General features: G+C 52.4%; 1 protein-coding gene across 1 annotated transcript in view; it reads right to left on the bottom strand.

Annotated features, from left to right (window-relative positions):
* The window catches only part of MUC4 (mucin 4, cell surface associated), a 59,103-nt gene extending 57,633 nt beyond the window's left edge, over positions 1–1,470 (bottom strand). The window contains exon 1 of the mRNA XM_078354845.1: positions 1,283–1,470. Within this exon, the coding sequence (XP_078210971.1) occupies positions 1,283–1,406 (124 nt within the window). The 5' untranslated portion in view covers positions 1,407–1,470. The remainder of the gene's footprint in view (positions 1–1,282) is intronic.
* Between the last annotated feature and the right edge of the window lie 20,959 nt (positions 1,471–22,429).

Below are 22,429 nucleotides of genomic sequence, written 5' to 3'. Positions count from 1 at the left end.
TCCTTCAGCGAAAGGCTTCCCAGCCGCTGAGACTTAACTCCTGACTCCTCACGCTCTCCTGGACCCCACACACTCCCCAGAAGCCTCTGACACCCAGAAATACAGCAGGAAGCTTGATCCTGAAGCCAGAGGGACAGCCTGAGAAGTGCTGGGAGGAGGTCTGGGGGGCGCCAGAGGGAAACGTCCCCCGCAGGCCCTGCATCCCCCGTCCCTGGCTCTGCATGGAAGGCATGGAGGGGGCCAAGGCCAAGGCCAGGGCTATGAGCCCCACACAAGGCCTGACCCCAGCAGAGGCTCTAACCCCAGGCTCAGAGGTGAGAAGCCTGTGGCCAGCCTCCCCCAGGCCTCCCAGCCCTGCCTCCTCCTCACCGCCCTCCAGGCCGCGGCCTCTCTCCTCCGCTCCCTGCGGTTCTGCCATCTCCTGGTCACCTCCTCTGTGCTTCGGTACGTCTGTCTCTCCCTTGCCTCACCCTCTCGCGCTGCGGCTTTACCTGAGATTTTCTCCCAGGTCCATCACCAGCTTTCCTGTTTTCCTTGGCACCGTTTTTCCTCTTGCTACAGCTCTGCCTGTCTTTCTCTCCACGAGGAAGCCTGGGCTCCCCCCAGGGACCCTTCCAGACCTGGCCGGGCTTCTCTCTGGCTCTGTCCTCTCTTCTGTCTTTCAAGCATTCTCATCTTTCTGCTCACACCTTGTCCTGTACCTGCCAATTCACACCTCCTCTTCCCCACCCTCTTCTTTTTTATTTGAATTGATTTATTTGAGATGGAGTCTCACTCTGTTTGTTTGTTTGAGACGGAGTCTTGCTCTGCCACCAGGCTGGAGTGCAGTGGCTCCATCTCGGCTCACCGCAACCTCTCCCTCCCAGGTTCAAGCAATTCTCTGCCTCAGCCTCCTGAGTAGCTGGGACTACAGGTGTGCGCCACCACACCTGGCTAATGTTTGTATTTTTAGTAGCGATGGGGTTTCACCATGTTGGTCAGGCTTGTCTTGAACTCCTGGCCTCAAGTGATCCACCCGCCTTGGCCTCCTGAAGTGCTGGGATTAAAGGCTTGTGCCCCGGCGCCAAGCCTCCCCTCTTCGTTCTCTCTCCCTGCTCTCTTCCTCTTCTCTCCCTCTCTGGGTCTCTCTCCCCCTTCTCCCCATCGTGTCCCATTCATCTCTCTCTCTCTTCTCTTCCTCTTCTCTGTCTCCCTTTCCGCTCTTCTCTCTCTCCCGGCCTCTGTCTCTGACAGCCCCCAGCTCCCCCACAGGGTCCCAGCAGCCAGCCTCCCCGTCACTTACCCAGGACCATGTGTGGAAGGAGGCAGAGACACAGGCAGCTCAGGGATACCCAGGGGACCCTCCTCCAGCAGGACCCCCTCTTGGTTCCAACAAAAGTCCCTCCGGCTCCCTGGGGAAGCCCCATGGCCTAGGAGCTGTGGTGTGAGGAGCAGAACTGAGTCTGTCTTCTCCGGCGGCTGGCCAGAACCAGGTGCATTTCCCTGAAGGGGCCAGAGGACCCGGGAAGAGGACAAAAGAGGGCGGGGCCCCACGCCAATCACCCTTTTCTTTCCTCAGCCCCACCCCACTCCCCCACCAGGAAAGAAAACACCAATACACCCATTTCTCTGCTCCTCATCAGCCTGAGCCAAGTGGGGGAGGGACAGGAGGAAACGTGGGGGAACGGGAACAGGGCACACCCTCCTAGTTGGATTTTTGGGCCCTCTCCTTCCTCCCAGGGGCTGCCCGTCCCACCAGACATTTGGGCTGCTGGGGAGAATGGAGAAGAAAGGGCCCTAGAGGGAGCAACCTTGGGGGGTGTATGAATGGGGGAAAGAGTAAGATTTAAGGAGACTCCAGGGAACAGGGAAGCTGGGACGATGCCGGTGAGGGGCAGGAACGGAAATGCACCAAAGGGGGTGGTGTGCCTAGAAGTCTGCCCAGTGTAGACAGATGGTCGACCCCAACCAAATGGCAGAGTTCTTTCCAAGACAGGGAGCCAAAGCCGGGGTGCAGGGAGCCTGGGACCCTCTGGGAGAGTAGCCAGAGGGATCTGGCCTGGGCAGTGGGCGGAGGGAGCAGCTGTCACCTATGAGGAAGTGGAGTTGCTCCTGGAGACCCAGTGGCTCCGCTCACCCGGATTTGACCTGTCACAGGACAGGCAAGGAGGGGCAGGGACCCCAAGCAGGGTCGTAAAGGTGTAGCTCTCTGAAAGGGAAACAGGACACCCCTGTACCCCTCTTTGCCAGTGTGATTTCTGCTTCTGGTTCCTCAAGACTTGATTCCTGAATGTGGGGTGTCTGTGGAGTGACTCGTCGCAGAGCAGGGACCTTAGGCTCCCAGACACCATGGAGCCCAGGATGAGCACTCGGGGTTTCTGCATTCCCAGGAGGAGCCAGCTTCGTCCAGCGAGAGTCCACAGCGGACACTGTAGTGACATCTCCAAGGGTCGTGGAGGTCCTGTGACCACTTCCCAAGGTCAAAGCCTGGGCCGTAACAATGCCAACACTGTGGAGAGGAGCATGGTCCCCATCAGTCCCTCCAGCTCTTGATGGATGAGCTGACCCTGTTCTTTCCTGGGAGCAAGAAAGTTGTAAAGGTAAAGAGGGCTGTGGCGCATCCTGTGGGCACCTGAACAGGGCAGCAGGAGGGCACTGCTGAAGGGAGTCTGCAGACCCAGGCCAGCGTGGCTCCTGGTTTGTTTTGGAGACATAGTCTTGCTCTGTCGCTGAGGCTGGAGTGCAATGGCACAACCTTGGCTCACCGCAACCTCTGCCTCTGGAGTCCAAGCCATTCCCCTGCCTCAGCTTCCCGAGTAGCTGGGATTTACAGGCACCTGCCACTGTGCCTGGCTAATTTTTTTTGTATTTTCACCATGTTGACCAGACTGGTCTCGAACTCCTGACCTCGCAATCTGCCTACCTCCCTCCCAAAGTGCTGGGATTACAGGTGTAAGCCACCACACCCAGCTCGTGATCATTTTTCTGTCAGCTCTCGCTCATGGTCCCCCATTACCTTTCCATAGGTTTTGTTTGGTGACGCTTTCAAACGACACTTTTCCATCTATAGGGGAGAAAGGAGCATTCCAGGTGAGACCAAACTGGGAGCTGGGCATTGTATTGACCAAACACAGGCAGCTGAGCACTTTCCAGTGCCAGGAAGGCCAGAGGCGCAGAGCGGCCTCCGGAGACTCCAAGAGGGCGTTACAAAACCTGGGCTCGATCCCAGCTCTGCCACTGAGTCAAGTCACAAAGTCACAGCCTCTTCGAGCTGAGTTTTCCTCGTTCATCTGTGAAATGGGGACAATAGTGCCTACCTGAAAGGTTGTAGGGAGGGAATGAGTCTACAGGTGCTGAGGTGCTTTGGGAGTGCTAGGACACCTGTGGAGGAATGTGGTTCCTCCCTCCGCCCCCGTCCCGCCGCCCCCCCCCCCCCCCCCCCCCGGCATCGTCCCTGAAGGGAGACACCAACGAGGCAAGCCAGGGAAGAGGAGGCGTCGGGAAGTGAATTTCCAGGCCCAGGTCTTTCCTGCATCCCCTCTGAGTTTTCAGGATCCCGATTAGGAGCATGTCATGGTCCTGGAGATCTGGGCGTGTGCACTCCTGTTCACCTCTTCCCTGCCCACGCCCGTTTCCCTTCTGCTTTCCAGCTCCCCTCACCTTGCCCATTTTCCAGAGTGAGGATGCGTCTCGGTCTCTGTGATAAATGATTCCTCCTTCCTCTGGGTTGGCTCACAGGACACCCATTTGTCCTTCCTTCTCCCTTCCCAAGGCATCTGATGGGGACAGAGTGGGGTGAATGGGGGGACAAAATGAATGGCTTCTCTAGTTCCATGTGGCTGAAAAACCTCCCAGGCCCACATACTGCTGGCTTTGCCGGGGGCATGAATCTGAAATGAGGTGTAAGTTATATTCCATGGGAGGCAGAAAGAGCTTGGTGTGGATGTGGGGTGTGAGTGAACTGGAGCAAGGATAAGATCATGAGCTCTTCCAGGACTGGGCTTGAATAGACCACTGGATTTGGGGCAGCAAAGTCAGGATCTCCAAGAGAGGTTCCCTTTCTAAGCTACCCAAGTAGGAGTCCCTAGCTTTTTGGGTCCCCTAAAATTGGTTACCTCCATATCATTTATGCCTCGTGCTGTGAATAAAGCTAACTCTGGTCAGACTTAGAACAACTAGGCTGAGAGAGGGCAGGAAGCTGGATGCTTATGAAGTCTGATTTACCTACTAAGTCTGGGCTGAAAAGGCTGTGGGTTCTCTAGTCGGTGACCCAGCAAGAAGTTGGTCACTGGAGTGCCAGGCCCTGTGCATGTGCCAGACCCCGTGAAGTCCAAAGCACTGCCCACCTCACCTGTGAGCACGCTGAGGTTCCAGGAGATGAACACGTGTGCCCGTGGTCACTGAGTCACGGGCAGGTCGGGTGATCTAGGGAAACTGGAGAATGCTAACTCCCTGGTCACAGTTTTCTGGGCCACACAATAAGCCACAAAGCTGGCATTTCAGCTCTGTTCTGCCTGGCCCCAAAGCAAAAGAAGGGCAATCACCTGGGCTGAGCACGCACGACATCCTCTCTGCCTTGCTGCTCTGCTTTCTTTTTCTTTTTTTTTTTTTTTTGAGACGGAGTCTGTTCTGTCACCCAGGCTGGAGTGCAGTGGCGCGATCTCAGCTCACTGCAACCTCCACCTCCTGGGTTCAAGTGATTCTCCTGCCTCAGCCTCCCGAGTAGGTGGGATTACAGGCACCCACCACCACACCTGGCTAAATTTTTTGTATTTTTAGTAGAGATGGGGTTTGAGCATGTTGGTCAGGCTGGTCTCGAACTCCTGACCTTGTGATCTGCCCGCCTTGGCCCCTCAAAGTGCTGGGATTACAGGTGTGAGCCCTGCGCCCGGCCTCATTCGCACTTTTCTAAAGGCCACGTGATATTGCATTGACTGCCATCGTATCTGAACTAACTCGGACATGGTTATTCTCGGTCACTCCTGCTACAGGTAACGCCCAGATGAGAGGCTTTGTACCCAAAGTGCCCTCTGTGTTTATGCTCATTTCCTGGACGTGGAAGCAGGGCAGCTGTGTTCTGATCGGCGGCTCTGACCCTCCTTATCCTACAGTCGGAAGTCCATGAACGTGAGCTCGCTCTGTCCAGGATGTTGGGCACTTTTTTGGACACTTGTGGTCAATTAACTCTTTTAATGTTGATGGTCTAATGGTGGAGGCAAAGCCCACAACAGAACAGAATAATTACTCAGGTGGCCTAAAAATGAGGGGTGGATTAAGGATCCTGCAGGTGGGTGGGAAAACAGACCATCTCCCCTCTGCCTCCATCATATTGTGTAGCCATCTCCCCTCTGCCTCCATCATGCCAAGTGGCCATCTCCCCATGCCTCCACCATGTCACATGGCCGTCTCCCCTCTGCCTCCATCACGTCACGTGGCCATCTCCCCTCCGCCTCCATCATGTTATGTGGCCGTCTCCCCTCTGCCTCCATCACGTCTCGTGGCCATCTCCCCTGTGCCTCCATCATGTCACGTGGCTGTCTCCCCTCTGCCTTTATCACGTCTTGTGGCCATCTCCCCTCTGCCTCCATCACGTCACGTGGCCGTCTCCCCTCTGCCTCCATCATGTTTTGTGGCCATCTCCCCTGTGCGAGTGTCTCCGTCTTCTCTTATAAGGATGCCAGTCACCGGATTAGGCTCTGCCTCAGTTTAACTGAACTAATAACCTCATCATGTCTGAGGGACATGAATCTTGGGGGACAATTATTCACCCCAGCACAACCTCCTTGAAGAAAATTTGGGGAAGGGTAGGTGTATGGGTCATTACAATAGATGCTTCTTGCCGAATGATGACCCATTTGAGAAAACCAGCAGGTGTACCCATGTCACCCTGGGCTGGCCTGGAAATGCCCCAAATCTCTGCTCTCGTCACCACTGAGTCAGGAGCCAGGCTGTGTGACCAAGGGACCAGCTTGACTATCCCCCAATCTAACTCCCTAGGTCATGAAGCCGGGCAGATGGCAGCCTCAGGAGCCCCCAGCTGTGCCTCATCAGGCCCATGTTAAGACCACTGCTCCCCTGCCTAGAGGGCAGAAGATCAGGTCCCAGGCGGTGCTGGCCACACCTGCCTCCATGATCTCAGTCCTGCACTCTTGAAGGTGAACTTGCTACTGACTGGAAGGCGTCACACTCCCTAGTTTCCTTCTGTAAACAGAGAAGAGGGTAAGGGTGGGAGAGGGGAGGGAGAGAGGACAGTATATCTAAAAATAACTGTACCCCACCTCGACCTCAAGCATTCCACAGACAGGTGTGTCCACCCGCTCCTCACCCGCCCGTGACCCCCGTGTGCCCTCCAGGTGGGGAGGAACTAGACCTGGACACTTCTTCTTCAGCCCGCACCATGCCAGACTCTCCCTTTAGTGAAAAAGGGACCTCTTCCCAGGCCCCACCCCCTTGAACCTGCTTCCGCAGGTGCACCTGGAATGTTCTCAGTCCTCCGCCCCCACTTCTCACTCACACTTCCTGGAGCTGGAGGAGGGGGCAGGAGGAGGATGATGAATAAGGCTCCATTTCATGGACATTGTCACTGAAATGAAAGCTCAGCCTCCGAGGTCCGGAGGCGGCTTTGCATCCAAGAAGCCAGGGACAGCATAAGCTGCCAGAATCTGGTGAGGCCTAGGAGGCGAGCCTTTGGGCAGCCTCTCGCCTTGTTCCCCTGGTTTCCTGCTGGAGGAGCACGGTGTGAGAGGGGCTGCAGCTGCGCTGTAGGAGCCAGGGTGGGTGCTGGGGAAAGAGCAGGAGCTTTGGAGTCACTGTGGGGAAGCCCTTCCTAGCTGAGCCTCAGTCTCCACATCTGCACAGCCGGGAGAGGGGATGTCATTCCTATCAGCTTAGTGCATCGTGGGTTCTCAGCAAATGTTAGTTCTTCCCTCCCCACCCTCCGCCCGGGAACGCGGGCATGGGAAGAGAAAGAAACTATTTGGAAGGAGAGTCTGGGGTTCTGGATGGAAGGGCAGATCACTGATTCTGGAAGGGAGACGTGGTGAGGGGGTTGGGCCTGGCCACAGGGCTTAGGAGGCTGCTGTCCCCTCAAGGGTCCTCGCAAACTGGCTGGGTCAGGTGAGTTGGTGTTTCTCACATGCAGATGAGTTGTTTCATGCAGCAGTTCTGCAAGGGGGTAAGTTCTTCAAGCCCTGTGGTTACCAGATGAGGAGACAAGCGTGTTTGAGAGAATGCGGTTTTCAGAAGAATAATGAGGTTGAATCAGCCCACTGCCGGGCGTAACACACCAGGGCAAAGAAGCAGGGGTCCTGGGTTATAGGGCTTTCCACGTATTCCCAGCTAGACCAGCTCTCCAGGTTGTCAACGCCTGCAGACCCGCATGCAAGCTGACTGTGTGAGAAGAGTTCAATGTAGGCTCCAATATCCACGTGATAATAATGATACACATTACCTAGTGATCAATATATTGTGAAGTTATATCAGCATTTATTACATACAGCACAGTTACTATATTAGCCTTATCTAAATGTAAGATTCACTTTTTAAAAAAAAAAAAGTATTTTATTTCTTATAGAGATAGGATCTCACTTTGTTGCCCAGGCTGGTTTATTTATTTATTTATTTTTAATTTTTTTGGCACAGAGTCTTGCTCTGTTGCCCAGGCTGGAGTGCAGCGGCACAATCTCTCTGCCTCCTGAGTTCAAGCAATTCTCCTGCCTCAGCCTCCCGAGTACCTGAAGTTACAGGCAAGTGCCTCCACACACAGCTCATTTTTGCATTTTTAGTAGAGATGAGGTTTCACCATGTTGGCCAGGCTGGTCTCAAACTCCTGACCTCAAGTGATCCACCCACCTTGGCCTCTCAAAGTGCTGGGATTACAGGTGTGAGCCACTGCGATTACAGTGTGATTACAGCTGGGATTACAGGTGTGAATCACAGCTTTTTGAAAGCTGAGATTCGCTTTCAAAAAGAATGCTTTGAAAACATTCATAAGCCATCATTGCCTGGGGAGTCTGAATGTCTGATGCCCTTTAACACGTATGGGCCACTAACCTCCAAACCCCGGTCACGTGACGACAATTAGGCCACCTACCCTCAGTTATTCTGGCCCCTCTGCCAGGAGGCGGGCCCTACCAGCAGAGGCGCCTGAGTGCGGCTCTCCAAAGAAACAGGGTGTTGACACTCAGCCTATAAACCCAGCTTTCAGAGGAACCTGGTGTGGGAAAGACACCGCACCCCCTCTGCTGTCACAGTAAAGATCACCGCACTTTGCCTAAAGTATTAGAAACAGGAAACCCAAATTCTCGCTCTTCGATTCAAGCCTCTCCTTCTTTCCCCACCAGCCCTCTGCAGAAGCAGGAGGCAAAACTTAAAACTCACGTGTTTTTATCTGTATGTGAGTCTGTGTTTCTACATAAATGATCAGCGCATTTAAAACACAATGACTGACTTTATCCTTCTCAGGACCTGAGGTACGGTCTTTCAACAGACGCCTACAGAGGGAGAGGAAGGCAAGGAGGAGGTGGGGAGGGCAGGAGGGGAGTGCTGAGCAAATGGACAGCGGGGTCCAGGCGTGCGGACCAGACCCTGAACTCAGGAACCACGGAGAGCGCAGAGCCCCCAGGGAACGGGAAGATAGTTGTCCTGGGCAGAGGGCAGTCCCAGGAGCCCCCAGCTGTGCTTCATCAGGCCCATGCTGAAACCATCCTCTCCCCAGCCCAGGAGGGCCATAGAAAAGTAGAGAAAGCAGAAACGCAGGGCCCAGATGGCACGGGCCACACCTGCCTCCATGAGGCAGACAAGAGCCTACAGCCATGAACTCAGCCCAGGCCAGGGCATGGAGGGCACAGTAACAAGAATAAATGAAGCTTCGAAACCAGGGCCCCTTTGGCAGGGCGCGTGTTCCATGAGCCACCTGCATAGCGCTGTGAGCACGGTGACACGTGTTGGTGCTGACTCACCAGAATTCCAGGAAACGTGGCTGCAGTCCTTTGGGAACGTGGCTGGAGTCCTTTGTGTACATGGCTGGAGTCCTTTGGGAATATGGCTAGAGTCCTTTGGAAAGGTGGCTGGAGTCCTTTGGAAAGGTGGCTGGAGTCCTTTGGGAACGTGGCTGGAGTCCTTTGGAAAGGTGGCTGGAGTCCTTTGGGAACATGGTTGGGTCCTTTGGGAATGTGGCTGGAGTCCTTTGCGAACGTGGCTGGAGTCTTTTGTGTACATGGCTGGAGTCCTTTGTGTATGTGGCTGCAGTCCTTTGGGAACGTGGCTAGAGTCCTTTGGGAAGGTGGCTGGAGTCCTTTGGGAACGTGGCTGGAGTCCTTTGTGTACCTGGCTGGAGTCCTTTGGGAACGTGGCTAGAGTCCTTTGGGAAGGTGGCTGGAGTCCTTTGGGAACGTGGCTGGAGTCCTTTGTGTACCTGGCTGGAGTCCTTTGGGAACGTGGCTAGAGTCCTTTGGGAAGGTGGCTGGAGTCCTTTGGGAACGTGGCTGGAGTCCTTTGGAAAGGTGGCTGGAGTCCTTTGGAAAGGTGGCTGGAGTCCTTTGGGAACGTGGCTGGAGTCCTTTGGAAAGGTGGCTGGAGTCCTTTGGGAACATGGTTGGGTCCTTTGGGAATGTGGCTGGAGTCCTTTGTGAACGTGGCTGGAGTCTTTTGTGTACATGGCTGGAGTCCTTTGGGAAGGTGGCTGCAGTCCTTTGGGAACGTGGCTGGAGTCCTTTGGGAACGTGGCTGGAGTCCTTTGGGAACGTGGCTGGAGTCCTTTGGGAAGGTGGCTGGAGTCCTTTGTGTATGTGGCTGCAGTCCTTTGGGAACGTGGCTGGAGTCCTTTGGGAACGTGGCTGGAGTCCTTTGGGAACGTGGCTGGAGTCCTTTGGGAAGGTGGCTGGAGTCCTTTGTGTATGTGGCTGCAGTCCTTTGGGAACGTGGCTAGAGTCCTTTGGGAAGGTGGCTGGAGTCCTTTGGGAACGTGGCTAGAGTCCTTTGTGTACCTGGCTGGAGTCCTTTGGGAAGGTGGCTGCAGTCCTTTGGGAACGTGGCTGGAATTCTTTGGGAATGTGGCTGGAGTCTTTTGTGTACGTGGCTGCAGTCCTTTGGGAACGTGGCTGGAGTTCTTTGGGAACCTGGCTGGAGTCCTTTGGGAAGGTGGCTGGAGTCCTTTGGGAACGTGGCTGGAGCCCTTTGTGTACGTGGCTGGAGTCCTTTGTGTATGTGGCTGCAGTCCTTTGGGAACGTGGCTGCAGTCCTTTGGGAATGTGGCTGGAGTCCTTTGGGAATGTGGCTGGAGTTCTTTGGGAACCTGGCTGGAGTCCTTTGGGAACGTGGCTGCAGTCCTTTGGGAAGGTGGCTTCAGTCCTTTGGGAACGTGGCTGCAGTCCTTTGTGTACGTGGCTGGAGTCCTTTGTGTACGTGGCTGCAGTCCTTTGGGAACGTGGCTGGAGTCCTTTGGGAACGTGGCTGCAGTCCTTTGTGTACGTGGCTGGAGTCCTTTGGGAACGTGGCTGGAGTCCTTTGGGAACGTGGCTGGAGTCCTTTGTGTATGTGGCTGCAGTCCTTTGGGAACGTGGCTGGAGTCCTTTGTGTATGTGGCTGCAGTCCTTTGGGAACGTGGCTGGAGTCCTTTGTGTATGTGGCTGCAGTCCTTTGGGAACGTGGCTGCAGTCCTTTGGGAACGTGGCTGGAGTTCTTTGTGTACGTGGCTGCAGTCCTTTGGGAACGTGGCTGGAGTCCTTTGGGAACGTGTCTGGAGTTCTTTGTGTACGTGGCTGCAGTCCTTTGGGAACGTGGCTGGAGTCCTTTGGGAACGTGGCTGCAGTCCTTTGTGTACGTGGCTGCAGTCCTTTGGGAACGTGGCTTCAGTCCTTTGGGAACGTGGCTGGAGTTCTTTGTGTACGTGGCTGCAGTCCTTTGGGAACGTGGCTGGAGTCCTTTGTGTACATGGCTGCAGTCCTTTGGGAATGTGGCTGCAGTCCTTTGGGAACGTGGCTGCGGTCCTTTGTGTACGTGGCTGGAGTCCTTTGGGAACGTGGCTGCAGTCCTTTGGGAATGTGGCTGGAGTCCTTTGGGAACGTGGCTGGAGTCCTTTGTGTACGTGGCTGCAGTCCTTTGGGAACGTGGCTGCAGTCCTTTGTGTACGTGGCTGCAGTCCTTTGGGAACGTGGCTGCAGTCCTTTGTGTATGTGGCTGCAGTCCTTTGTGTACCTGGCTGCAGTCCTTTGGGAACGTGGCTGGAATTCTTTGGGAACGTGGCTGCAGTCCTTTGGGAACGTGGCTGCAGTCCTTTGTGTACGTGGCTGCAGTCCTTTGGGAATGTGGCTGCAGTCCTTTGTGCATGTGGCTGCAGTCCTTTGGGAACGTGGCTGGAGTTCTTTGGGAACGTGGCTGGAGTTCTTTGGGAACGTGGCTGCAGTCCTTTGGGAATGTGGCTGGAGTCCTTTGGGAACGTGGCTGGAGTCCTTTGTGTACGTGGCTGCAGTCCTTTGGGAACGTGGCTGCAGTCCTTTGTGTATGTGGCTGCAGTCCTTTGTGTACCTGGCTGCAGTCCTTTGGGAACGTGGCTGCAGTCCTTTGTGTACGTGGCTGCAGTCCTTTGTGTATGTGGCTGCAGTCCTTTGGGAACGTGGCTGCAGTCCTTTGTGTATGTGGCTGCAGTCCTTTGGGAACGTGGCTGCAGTCCTTTGTGTATGTGGCTGCAGTCCTTTGTGTATGTGGCTGCAGTCCTTTGTGTACCTGGCTGCAGTCCTTTGGGAACGTGGCTGCAGTCCTTTGTGTACGTGGCTGCAGTCCTTTGTGTATGTGGCTGCAGTCCTTTGGGAACGTGGCTGCAGTCCTTTGTGTATGTGGCTGCAGTCCTTTGTGTACGTGGCTGCAGTCCTTTGTGTACGTGGCTGCAGTCCTTTGGGAACGTGGCTGCAGTCCTTTGTGTATGTGGCTGCAGTCCTTTGTGTACCTGGCTGCAGTCCTTTGGGAACGTGGCTGGAATTCTTTGGGAACGTGGCTGCAGTCCTTTGGGAACGTGGCTGCAGTCCTTTGTGTACGTGGCTGCAGTCCTTTGGGAATGTGGCTGCAGTCCTTTGTGCATGTGGCTGCAGTCCTTTGGGAACGTGGCTGCAGTCCTTTGGGAACGTGGCTGGAGTTCTTTGGGAACGTGGCTGCAGTCCTTTGGGAACGTGGCTGGAGTCCTTTGGGAACGTGGCTGGAGTCCTTTGTGCATGTGGCTGCAGTCCTTTGGGAACGTGGCTGCAGTCCTTTGGGAACGTGGCTGCAGTCCTTTGTGTACGTGGCTGCAGTCCTTTGGGAACGTGGCTGCAGTCCTTTGGGAACGTGGCTGCAGTCCTTTGGGAACGTGGCTGGAGTTCTTTGGGAACGTGGCTGCAGTCCTTTGGGAACGTGGCTGGAGTCCTTTGGGAACGTGGCTGGAGTCCTTTGTGCATGTGGCTGCAGTCCTTTGGGAACGTGGCTGCAGTCCTTTGGGAACGTGGCTGCAGTCCTTTGTGTACGTGGCTGCAGTCCTTTGGGAACGTGGCTGCAGTCCTTTGGGAACGTGGCTGCAGTCCTTTGGGAACGTGGCTGGAGTTCTTTGGGAACGTGGCTGCAGTCCTTTGTGCATGTGGCTGCAGTCCTTTGGGAACGTGGCTGCAGTCCTTTGGGAACGTGGCTGCAGTTCAGGTGCTGCTGAGGCGGCCTCGGGAAGGAGGAACGTTTCTGAGAAGAGCTCAGGGCCCCCATCTTGTGTGCTGGGTGGGGGCTGTGGAGGAGCTGTGCAGAGGCTCTCGTGTTTGGCGGTTTTCTGGGGACAGCTGTTTTCTACTTGAAATGGGGAACCTTGAGCTCATGGGGAATGAAGGAGGTGAGTGGGAACCAGAAGGGCAAGTCCTCGTCTCAGGAGAGGGGGCTTCTGCAGCAGCAGCCTTGGCCCTTGGCCAGACACTTCCAGCTTCCCCTGGCCCTGCCTTGCCAGCCTCGCTGTCGCCTACCTGCCCCTCAGGAAGCCCTGGAGGCACCTGCTTGCCCGGAGGAGGCCCTTCCTCACATTGCTCCAGGGATTCCTCCCCGAGGTTTCCTTCTTCGGGGAAGAGGAGACTCTTGCTGGGGGAGTTGTCAGGGCTGTTTCTAAGCCAGGCAAACCTTGACTTCCTTACCCGCCTTCCTGCCCTGGGTTTCTCTCGCACAGACCCATGGGTGCCTGGGGCCCAGCCTCTTCTCCCCCGCAGCTCCCTCCTGGGTCAGCCTGAACACCATCGCTTCACGTCCACCTCCTGTTATCAAGATCTGGGAAGGCCTGAGCTTTCCCCCACCTGCAGGCTGTCAAGCGAGCCTGCCATGGTTGAGTGGACACTGGCAGAAGACAAGAGACCCCGGGTCAGAGCCGAGGGCTCCAGGACTCACAGCACGCGCTGTTCGGTGCGAATGAACTTCCTCTTCACATCAGTGCCCTTCGCTCCTCAAACCCCACGGGGCCACGCAGAGGCAGCTACGTGGACTGAATGACGTGGTGGGTTTGCCTCGCCGAGGTCTCTCAGCGGGGCCTGCCCAGCCTTTCTTTCTCCCGGTGGTACATGCTGTCTTCATTCCATAGAACAGCAAGCAGATCTCCTTCTGCCCCAGAGGGGGACACTGACGCCGTCCGCCAAGCCTTTCACTAGATAAACATCCTTGACCAGAGAGTCCAGATCAAAAGGCCGGCAGCGCATCTGCTCCTGAGACTTGCAGAAATGAGGGAAACCAATGAAAACTTGTCTCCCAACATCCGAGCCACAGCACACCCAGCCCAGCGGGCGCAGGCTGCTGGCTTTTCCTCTTTACCCCAGGTGTAGCCACCCCGTGGCCCAGGCCTCCATGGCCAGCACAGTGCCTGGCCCCTAAACAAAGCTCAGGCGATGTTCGCCCAGCCTGAACTGGGTTCCTGAGGCCCGTACATGTGCAGGGTTTTTTGTATTCCCGTGGGGCTTGATTCAGCTGGGTACGGATTTCTTCTTTCACCTAAAATGAAACTGCTCATAAATAATTGCAAAATTCACACTTTGCTCAAATTGTACCCCACTCTGTCAATCACACTGGAACAAATGAGTGTTTCTGAAACAAGAGTCATAGCAGAAGTGCCTTCAGTGTTCTGGGGTGTAGCAGTGTTGCCACGTGTACTGTTCACAGTAATCATCCCCGGGGGAGTTACTGGCAGCCATTCCCAGGAGGGATGCTGAGGACCCGCCCCAGTGAGGGGCTGTGGCCGAGGAAAGGGACTCTGAGAGACGGCGTGGCTGAGCTCTCCAGGCTTCCCAGAGGATCCAGAAGGAAAGCGCTGCCTCCCATGGCCCCCGCCAGCCTGCTCAGGGCACGCTGCCTCATGGGCCCCTTGCCCAGCCGCCCACCTGCCGGCTGAAGAAAACGTAAAAAGCGAAATTACCCTTCCTGGACTACTCTTTCTCTCTCCCCTCTTTAAAAAACCCTGTTTTTGCTTTTGTTCACTGACAGCTGCCTAACAGTGTTCTGTTTCATATATGGAAGCCAATTCTTTTTTTTTTTCTTTGAGGTGGAATCCTGCTCTGTTGCCCAGGCTTGAGGGCAGTGGCGTGATCTCCGTTCACGGAAACCTCCACCTCCCAGGTTCAAGTGATTCTCCTGCCTCAGCCTCCCAAGTAGCTGACATTATAGGCACCCACCACTACCCCCAGCTAATTTCTGTATTTTTAAATTTCTATTTTTTTTGAAACAGAGTCTAGCTCTGTTCCCTAGGCTGAAGTGCATGGCACAATCTCAGCTCATTGCAACCTCTGCCTCCCTGGTTCAAGCGATTCTCGGCCTCAGCCTCCTGAGTAGCTGGGACTACAGGCATCTGCCACTACACCCCACTAATTTTTGTATTTTTTAGTAGAGATGGGGTTTCACCATTTTAGTCAGGCTGGTCTCCAACTCCTGGCCTCAGGTTGATCTGTCTGCCTCGGCCTCCCCAAGTGCTGGGGTTACAGGCGTGAGCCACTGCACCCGGCCTGGGAGTTAATTCTTTGCATGCAGATAACCACCCATGTGTGCTGGGGAGTTCTAAGGTAGTCTCCTGTGCAGGACCTGCCGCTGACAAGGGCACAGCTTGAACTAGAGGGCGGCCCCGTCTTTCTCACAGGCTCTTGCTCGTACCACTCCCCAAGGGGAAAAGCAACTTCACAGACTGAAAGAGTGTGTGCTGCTAGGGAGGTCCAGGCCTGAAGGCAGCTAGGATTTGGAGGTTTGTTGTGAGAGACTGCAGCTGAGAAGGGGAAGTGGAGAGACCGGCTGGGAGCTTCAAAGTGTCTTTCCACTCTGTAGGCTTCCTGAGACGCTCCTCCATGGCCAGGGTGGGGGCGGGGACACCAGGAGGCGTGTGAGAGTCCTCCCATGCCCACCAGCGCCCCTCTGTCCGGTACCAGGCAGAGTTGGTGCCAGCCTTTGTGGCAGAGGGAGGGGAGGGGCAGAGCATGGAAGTCGGTGAGGTTTCTAATTTTTAGGATAGGAATGTCCTGTGTCCAGGCTTGGCTTTTCGTCCATCACCATTCTGTTTAACTATGTAACCCTTACTCTGACCTGGAGAGGGGCCACAGGTGGTTAACATACCAAGACACTGTCTTTACAAAAAAAAACTTTTTAAAACTAGTTAGGTGTGGTGGCACATCTGTGGCCCCAGGTACTCAGGAGGCTGAGGGAAGAGGGTCGCTTGAGCCCAGGAATTCGAGGCTGCACTCTGGCCTAGGTGACCCAGTTTCAAAGAAATAAAAACAAAAAAGAGGCGGGTCGCGGTGGCTGATGCTTGTCATCCCGGCACTTTGGGAGGCAGAGGTGGGCAGATCAGTTGAAGTCAGGAGTTCATGACCAACCTGGCCAATAAAGTGAAACCCTGTCTCTACTAAAAATACAAAAGTTTGCCAGGCGTGGCCGTGCGTGCCTGTAATCCTGGCTACTCAGGATGCTGAGGCAGGAGAGTCACTTGAACCCTCGAGGCAGAGGTTGCAGAGAGCTGAGATTGTGCCACTGCACGCCAGCCTGGGTGACAGAACGAGACCCTGTCTCAAAATGAACAAACAAACAAATAAATAAAAATTTAAAAAAGAACTCTCCTGAAGTGTGCATAGTAGGAAAGGAGGAGGCAGAGAGGACAGTGACGAGGGAAAATAACACCCAAAATCCAAACATCTTTGACTTCTGAATGCATTTGGCAAGATTTCAAAAGGCAGTTAACTTTGTATGTTCAAAATAGCATAAGTTAACATGAATGGCAATTTTAAATAACCAAGAAGACATATTTGCAACATATTTTTAAAGCATCATGGCTTTTAATATATAATGAGCATTTACAAGACAGTAATGTCAACACGTTAAGATAAAATAGAAGTAGGGGCAAAGGACATAAATACAAAGAAGTTTTCCATCTCACTAGTATTTAAAGAAACGTGTATTAAAATAAGCAGCCATTTTTAAAGATCAAATTTGTGAAGGTCTGAAGTAAATGACAATACCTAGAATTAACGAGCATGTGGGGAAATGAACATTCACAGTTGCTCTTGGGATTATAAACTGGTACATTTCTGGGAAGTAATTTGCTAACACATAGTGAAGGTCTTTTTTTTTTTTAGATGGAGTCTCACTCTGTTGCCCAGCCTGGAGTGCAATGGCGTGATCTCGGCTCACTGCAACCTCCGCCTCCCAGGTTCAAGCGATTCTCCTGCCTCAGCCTCCCGAGTAGCTCAGACTGCACACACGAGCCATCACACCTGGCTAATTTTTGTACTTTTCATAGAGATGGGGTTTCACCATTTTGGCGGGGCTGGTCTGAATCTCCTGACCTCAAGTGATCTGCTCATGTTGGCCCCCCAAAATGCTGGGATTATAGGGGTGAACCACTGCCCCAGCCTCGACATGGTGAAAGTCTTAAGATTTTACATCTACTCCTTAAAATTTACTTTCTAAGAATTCACTCAAAGGAAATACCCAGCCAAGTATAAAAATGTATTCAGTGGCAACAATCGGAAACGACCTGGTGGCTAACTACTGGGGTGTGATTATGTTGACGCATCTGTGCAATGGAATATATGATATTCATTCAAAATGATCTTGTGGGTGGCCAGGAACGGCAGCTCACGTCTGTAATCCCAGCTTTTGGAGGCCAAAACAGGTGAATGACTTGAGCCCGGGAGTTCGAGACCAGCCTAGACAACACAGTGAAACACTGTCTCTACTAAAAACACAAAAATCAGCTGGACTTGGTGGTGCAAACCTATAATCCCAGCTACTCAGGAGGCTGAAGTGGAAGGATCTCTGGGGCCCCAGAGGCAGAGGTTGCAGTGAGTGGAAATCGCACCACTGCACTCCAGCCTGGGCAACAGAGCAGGACACTGTCCCAAATTAATAATAAATAGTAAATAAACTGATCTTGTGGAAGAATACACTTGACCCTTGGACAATACAGGGGTTAAAGGCGCCAACCCCCCACCATGCAACTGAAAATCCGTATATATCGTTTGACTCCCCAAAACCTTAACTACTAACAGCCTACTGTTGACCAGAAACCTTGCTGGTGACATAAACAGTTAATTAACACGTATTTGGTCTATGTATTATATCCTGTATTATTACAATCAAGTAAGCTAGAGAAGAGGCACTGTTGTTAGGAAAATCCTAAGAGAGAGAGAATATATTTCCTATTCATTACGTGGAAGTGGATCATCAGAAAAGTCTTCATTCTCATCAACTCACACTGAGCTGGCTGAGGAGGAGGAGAAGGAGGAGGAGCTGGTCCTGCTGGCTCTGGAATGGCAGAGGTGGAAGAAAATCCGTGTCACTTACAGTGACCTGCCCCGTTCAAACCCACATTGTTCAACGATCAACTGTCTATAGCAGTTGGGGAAAAGGTAATAAAACATTGTGAAGTTCATGTTTATCAAATGGCTTATGCAGTACGCCATTCAACGCTAAGTATTACTTTATAATACAAAGTTTTCTGAGTTTTTAAAGTGAAGCTCTATCTTCCTATTTGAATTTTTCTCAGGTTAGTATCAACAGGAGTCTGACTTGCTTGAGAAGACACCAGTGCCGGTGAAGGGACAAGAGGAATATCGGGAGGAAGGGGACTTCGGAGAACCCCAGGCCAGGAGGAACCCTGGCCAACTGGCGTGAAGCCTTCCCTGGGCTTGCCCAGGGACCAGGTACTGTAAAAGCTGTGTGTCTGCACGTGTAGAGAACTGCAGTGTGAATCTTCTTCCTTTTTTCAGACAGTGTCTTGCTTTGCTGCCCAGGCTGGAGGGCAATGGTGCGATCACGGCTCACTCCAGCCTCAACCACTGGGTTCAAGTGATTCTCCCACCTCAGCCTCCTGAGTGGCTAGGACCGCGGGTATGCACCACCACGCCTGGCTAATTGAAATTTTTTGTGTGTAGAGACAGAGTCTTACTATATTACCCAGGCTGGTCTTCAGCTCCTAACCTCAAGCAATCCACCCGCCTTGGCTACCCAAGGTGCTGGGATTACAGACATAAGCTGCCGTGCCCCAGCCTGAAATGTGTTTTTATACGAGTTGTAGTTAAAAAAAAAGTTGTGAATTATGACTCTACAGTAGCCCCCGCCAAGCACTGCCCAGCCCTGGCTGAGCCTCTAGTGATGGAGAACTTGAGCACCCCCAAACTTTATGATGTTTCTTAACAGTACAAACTGTTAGGCATTTTGTCCTTGTATTTAACAAGGTTTGGCTCCTCATCGTGCCCAGCCAGCCCCCCGCACCCCCTCTCTGGGGCAGCAGCTCAGACGTTGGAAGTCAGCCACCGTGTCACCCCCAAGTCCAGGCCTGCCTCCCCATCCCCACCCCCAGCTCCGTAACGCCCGCTACCACTAAGTTTTGAGCCACTGCCTCTTCTGAGGACACCCTCCCCACATCCAGGTCCCCGGGTCCGTTAAAATATGAACCCCACCCTAGGACTGAGGCACCAAGCCAGGCCATTTTGCTTATTCATTAACCATAGTTTCATTTGAAGATCACTGAGTAAGCACTTGTGGTGTTCTCAGCCATGTGCTGGGTGCAGGAGACACACCCAAAGAATCAAAAGGCCCAGCCCCCTGCCTTGGGGAGCCCCCCGATGGGTGGGATGAGGCAAGTTGGCCCAGGTCATCTCGGTTGCCACTAAGCTGTGGTGCTCATGAGAACTGGCCTAGGGCCGGCTGGACCGATGCTGACTCTGGCCATGAGCAGAGAGAAGCCAGGCTCACTGCACGGCCACTGCCTGCCACCCGCCCTGCTGCTCCTCTGGGCCAGCTCCCAGTCAGGACATGTGGCTCCAGCAGGCAGCCTGGGAATGTGTACACCTCTGACCCCACTGGCCCCCGTCCAGGCTTCCAAAATGCCTCAGGGCGGGAACTGGAACGATCACCTGAGAGAATGGACTTGCTGCTAACTCGAACTCTGTGTCAGGGACTTTCACGTCATGTCCTTTTGTTGTTATTATTAAAGTTACCATTCATTGAGCATCTCTTGTGTTTGGCATCTCAATATATTACCTCTCTCTCTTTTTCAAAATATACTACAAACTATATAATCAAAACAGCATGGTACTGTTATCAAAACAGACACATCGACCAATGGAACAGAATAGAAAATCCAGAAATAAATACACACACTTATGGTCAATTGATTTTTGACAAAGAAGTCAAACACACAAAGAGGAAAGGGCAGTCTCCGTGGTTAATAGTCTGGAAAAAGACACCACATGCAGAAGAATAAACTAGGCCCTCATCTCCCGCCGCCTACAAAAGTAAGCTAGAAATGCCTTAAAGATGAACTAAGACCTGAAACTGTAAAACTACTAGAAGAAAACATGGCAGAAAACTCTGTGACATTGGTCTGGGCAATTAATTTTTTGGACAAGATCCCAAAAGCACAGGCAACAAAAGCGAAAATAGACAAATGGGATGACATCGACTCAAAAGCTTCCGCACAGCCAAGGACACAATGAACAGAGCAAAGAGACCACCTGCAGAATGGGGGAAAGCATTCTCAAAGTGCACTTCTGATAAGAGATTAATTTCCAAAATACATAAGGAGTGCAAACAACTCTCCATAGCAAGAAGACAAATGAGTCAATTTAAAAATGTCCAAAGGACTTGAACAGATTTTTTTGAAAGAAGAAATACAAAGGCCAGCAAGTCTATGACAAAATGCTCCAGATCAGGAACCATCAGGGAAATGCAAATTAAAACCACAATGATTGCTTTTGATTTTACAGGAAAAAAAAGAAAAAAGAAAGAGAAACCACAATGAGATATCCTCTCACTCCTGCTAGAATGGCTTTTCACAGAATGAAAAGCAAGGAGGTGGGAAAGAGAGAACCCTTGTACACAGCTGGGAATGTGAACCAGCACAGCCGTTATGGCGAAATTTGAAGGTTCCTCAAAATATTAAAAATAGAACAAACATAGGATCCAGCAACCCCACTACATGGTGGATATCCAAAGTATGTGGAACGGTGGTTGGCTGAGTGCACGGCTCACGCCTGTAATCCCAGCCCTTTGGGAGGACAAGTCAGGAGGATCACTTGAGCTCAGGAGTTCGCCACCAGCCTGGGTAACACGGTGAAATCCCATCTCTCCTAAAATACAAAAAATTAGTAGGCATGGTTGTGGGCACCTGTAGTCCCAGCCACTTGGGAGGCTAAGGCGGGAGAATTGCTTGAACCTGGGAGGCGGAGGTTGCAGTGAACCAAGATCGTGCCACTGCACTGCAGCCTGGGCAAAAGAGTGAGACTCTGGCTCAAAAAAGAAAAAGAAAAAGAAAAAGAAAACAAAAGAAATAGCCAGATGTGGTGATGCATGCCTGTGGTCCCAGGTACTCGGGAGGCTGAAGTAGGAGGATCACTTGAGCCCAGGAGTTCGAGGCTGCAGTGAGCTGTGATCACACCACTGCATTTCTGCCTGGGTGACAGACAAGATTCTGCCCCTAAAAAATAAAATAAAACATTAATTTGTTCAGCAGCAATAGAAAAATAAACAAGCTAAAATGAGTATGTCGAAGACATATCTGCACTTGGATGTCCACTGCAGCAACAGTCACGAGAGCCGAGATAGGAATCAGCCTAACTGTCCGTCAGTGAGTCAGTGGGCAAAGAAAACATGGACTAGATTTACAGTAGAATTCTATTCAGCCTTTAACGCCGGCGGACATTATGTTAGGTGATAAATAACACGTGTTCTCATTTACATGCAGAATGTTAAAATGTCAAACTCAGCAGAAACAGAGTAAAATGGTGGTCACTGGAGGCTGGAGGGACTGGGGAGACGTTGGTCAGAGGACACAGAGTTCCAGTTAAACTGGAAGAATAAGTTCAAAAGCTCTATTGTACCTCATGGTGACTACAGTCACTATATCATGCACTTGAAAATCGCTGACAGAGTAGATTTTAAGTGTTCACCACACACACACACACATGAATCATACATTTGAAAGGTAATGCCTGTGTTCAGTAGCTTGATTTAGTTATTTTACAATGTACACATGTATCAAAACACCATGGTGGCTCATGCCTATAATCCCAACACTTGGGAGCTCAGGGTGGGAGGACTGCTTGAAGCCAGGAGTTCAAAACCAGCCTGGGTAACATAGTGAGGCCCGTTTCTATCATAAACAGACAAAAATTTTAAAAGTTTGAGAAAATCCACCATGTTGTATGCTATAAATAAAGATCATGTGTCAATTAAAAAAATAATTTTAAAAAAGTTACAGTGGCTAAAAAATATATATTATCTCTACTTACTGAAATTGTATTTATTTGTGTATTTATTTATTTATTTTTGAGACAGAGTTTCACTCTTGTTGCCCAGGCTGGAGTCCAATGGCACGATCTTGGCTCACCGCAACTTCTGCCTCCTGGGTTCAAGCGATTCTCCTGCCTCAGCCTCCCAAGTAGCTGGGATTACAGGCATGCACCACCATGCCCGGTGAATTTTGTATTTCTATTAGAGATAGGGTTTCACCATGTTGTCAGGCTGGGATTATGGGCGTGAGCCACCGTGCCCGGTGAATTTTGTATTTCTATGGTCAGGCTGGGATTATGGGCGTGAGCCACCGCGCCTGGCCTGACGCTTTACAAAGTAGATATTAACATCCTGTTTCACAGATGAGAATATTAAACTGAGAGGCTCATTTTTTGTCTCTCAAGTGCCTTCTGTGCCAGGGTGGAGCTAGAAGCAGAAATAAAGGCTGTGGGGAGGAAGGCCCTGCTGCCATCAGCCTGGTCTGGAAGCAGATAGTAGAAGGAAAGGCAAGCAAATAATTTTAATTGTGATAAGCATCGTGAAGGGAGAGCAGAGACAATCTAGGGACAGACAGCAGGGACACTGACTTTAGCTGGTGGCAAGAGGCTGGCAGAGGGACGCCTGACCAGGGGCCAGAGGAGGAGCATGAGGTTAGCCAGGCAGAGGCTGGCACGGCTGCTGTGGGCAGAGGGTG

The sequence above is a fragment of the Callithrix jacchus genome, chromosome 17 (assembly GCF_049354715.1).
Source record: "Callithrix jacchus isolate 240 chromosome 17, calJac240_pri, whole genome shotgun sequence".
In the NCBI taxonomy this organism is placed as follows: domain Eukaryota; kingdom Metazoa; phylum Chordata; class Mammalia; order Primates; family Cebidae; genus Callithrix; species Callithrix jacchus.
This window is presented reverse-complemented; position numbering and strand designations above follow the sequence as displayed.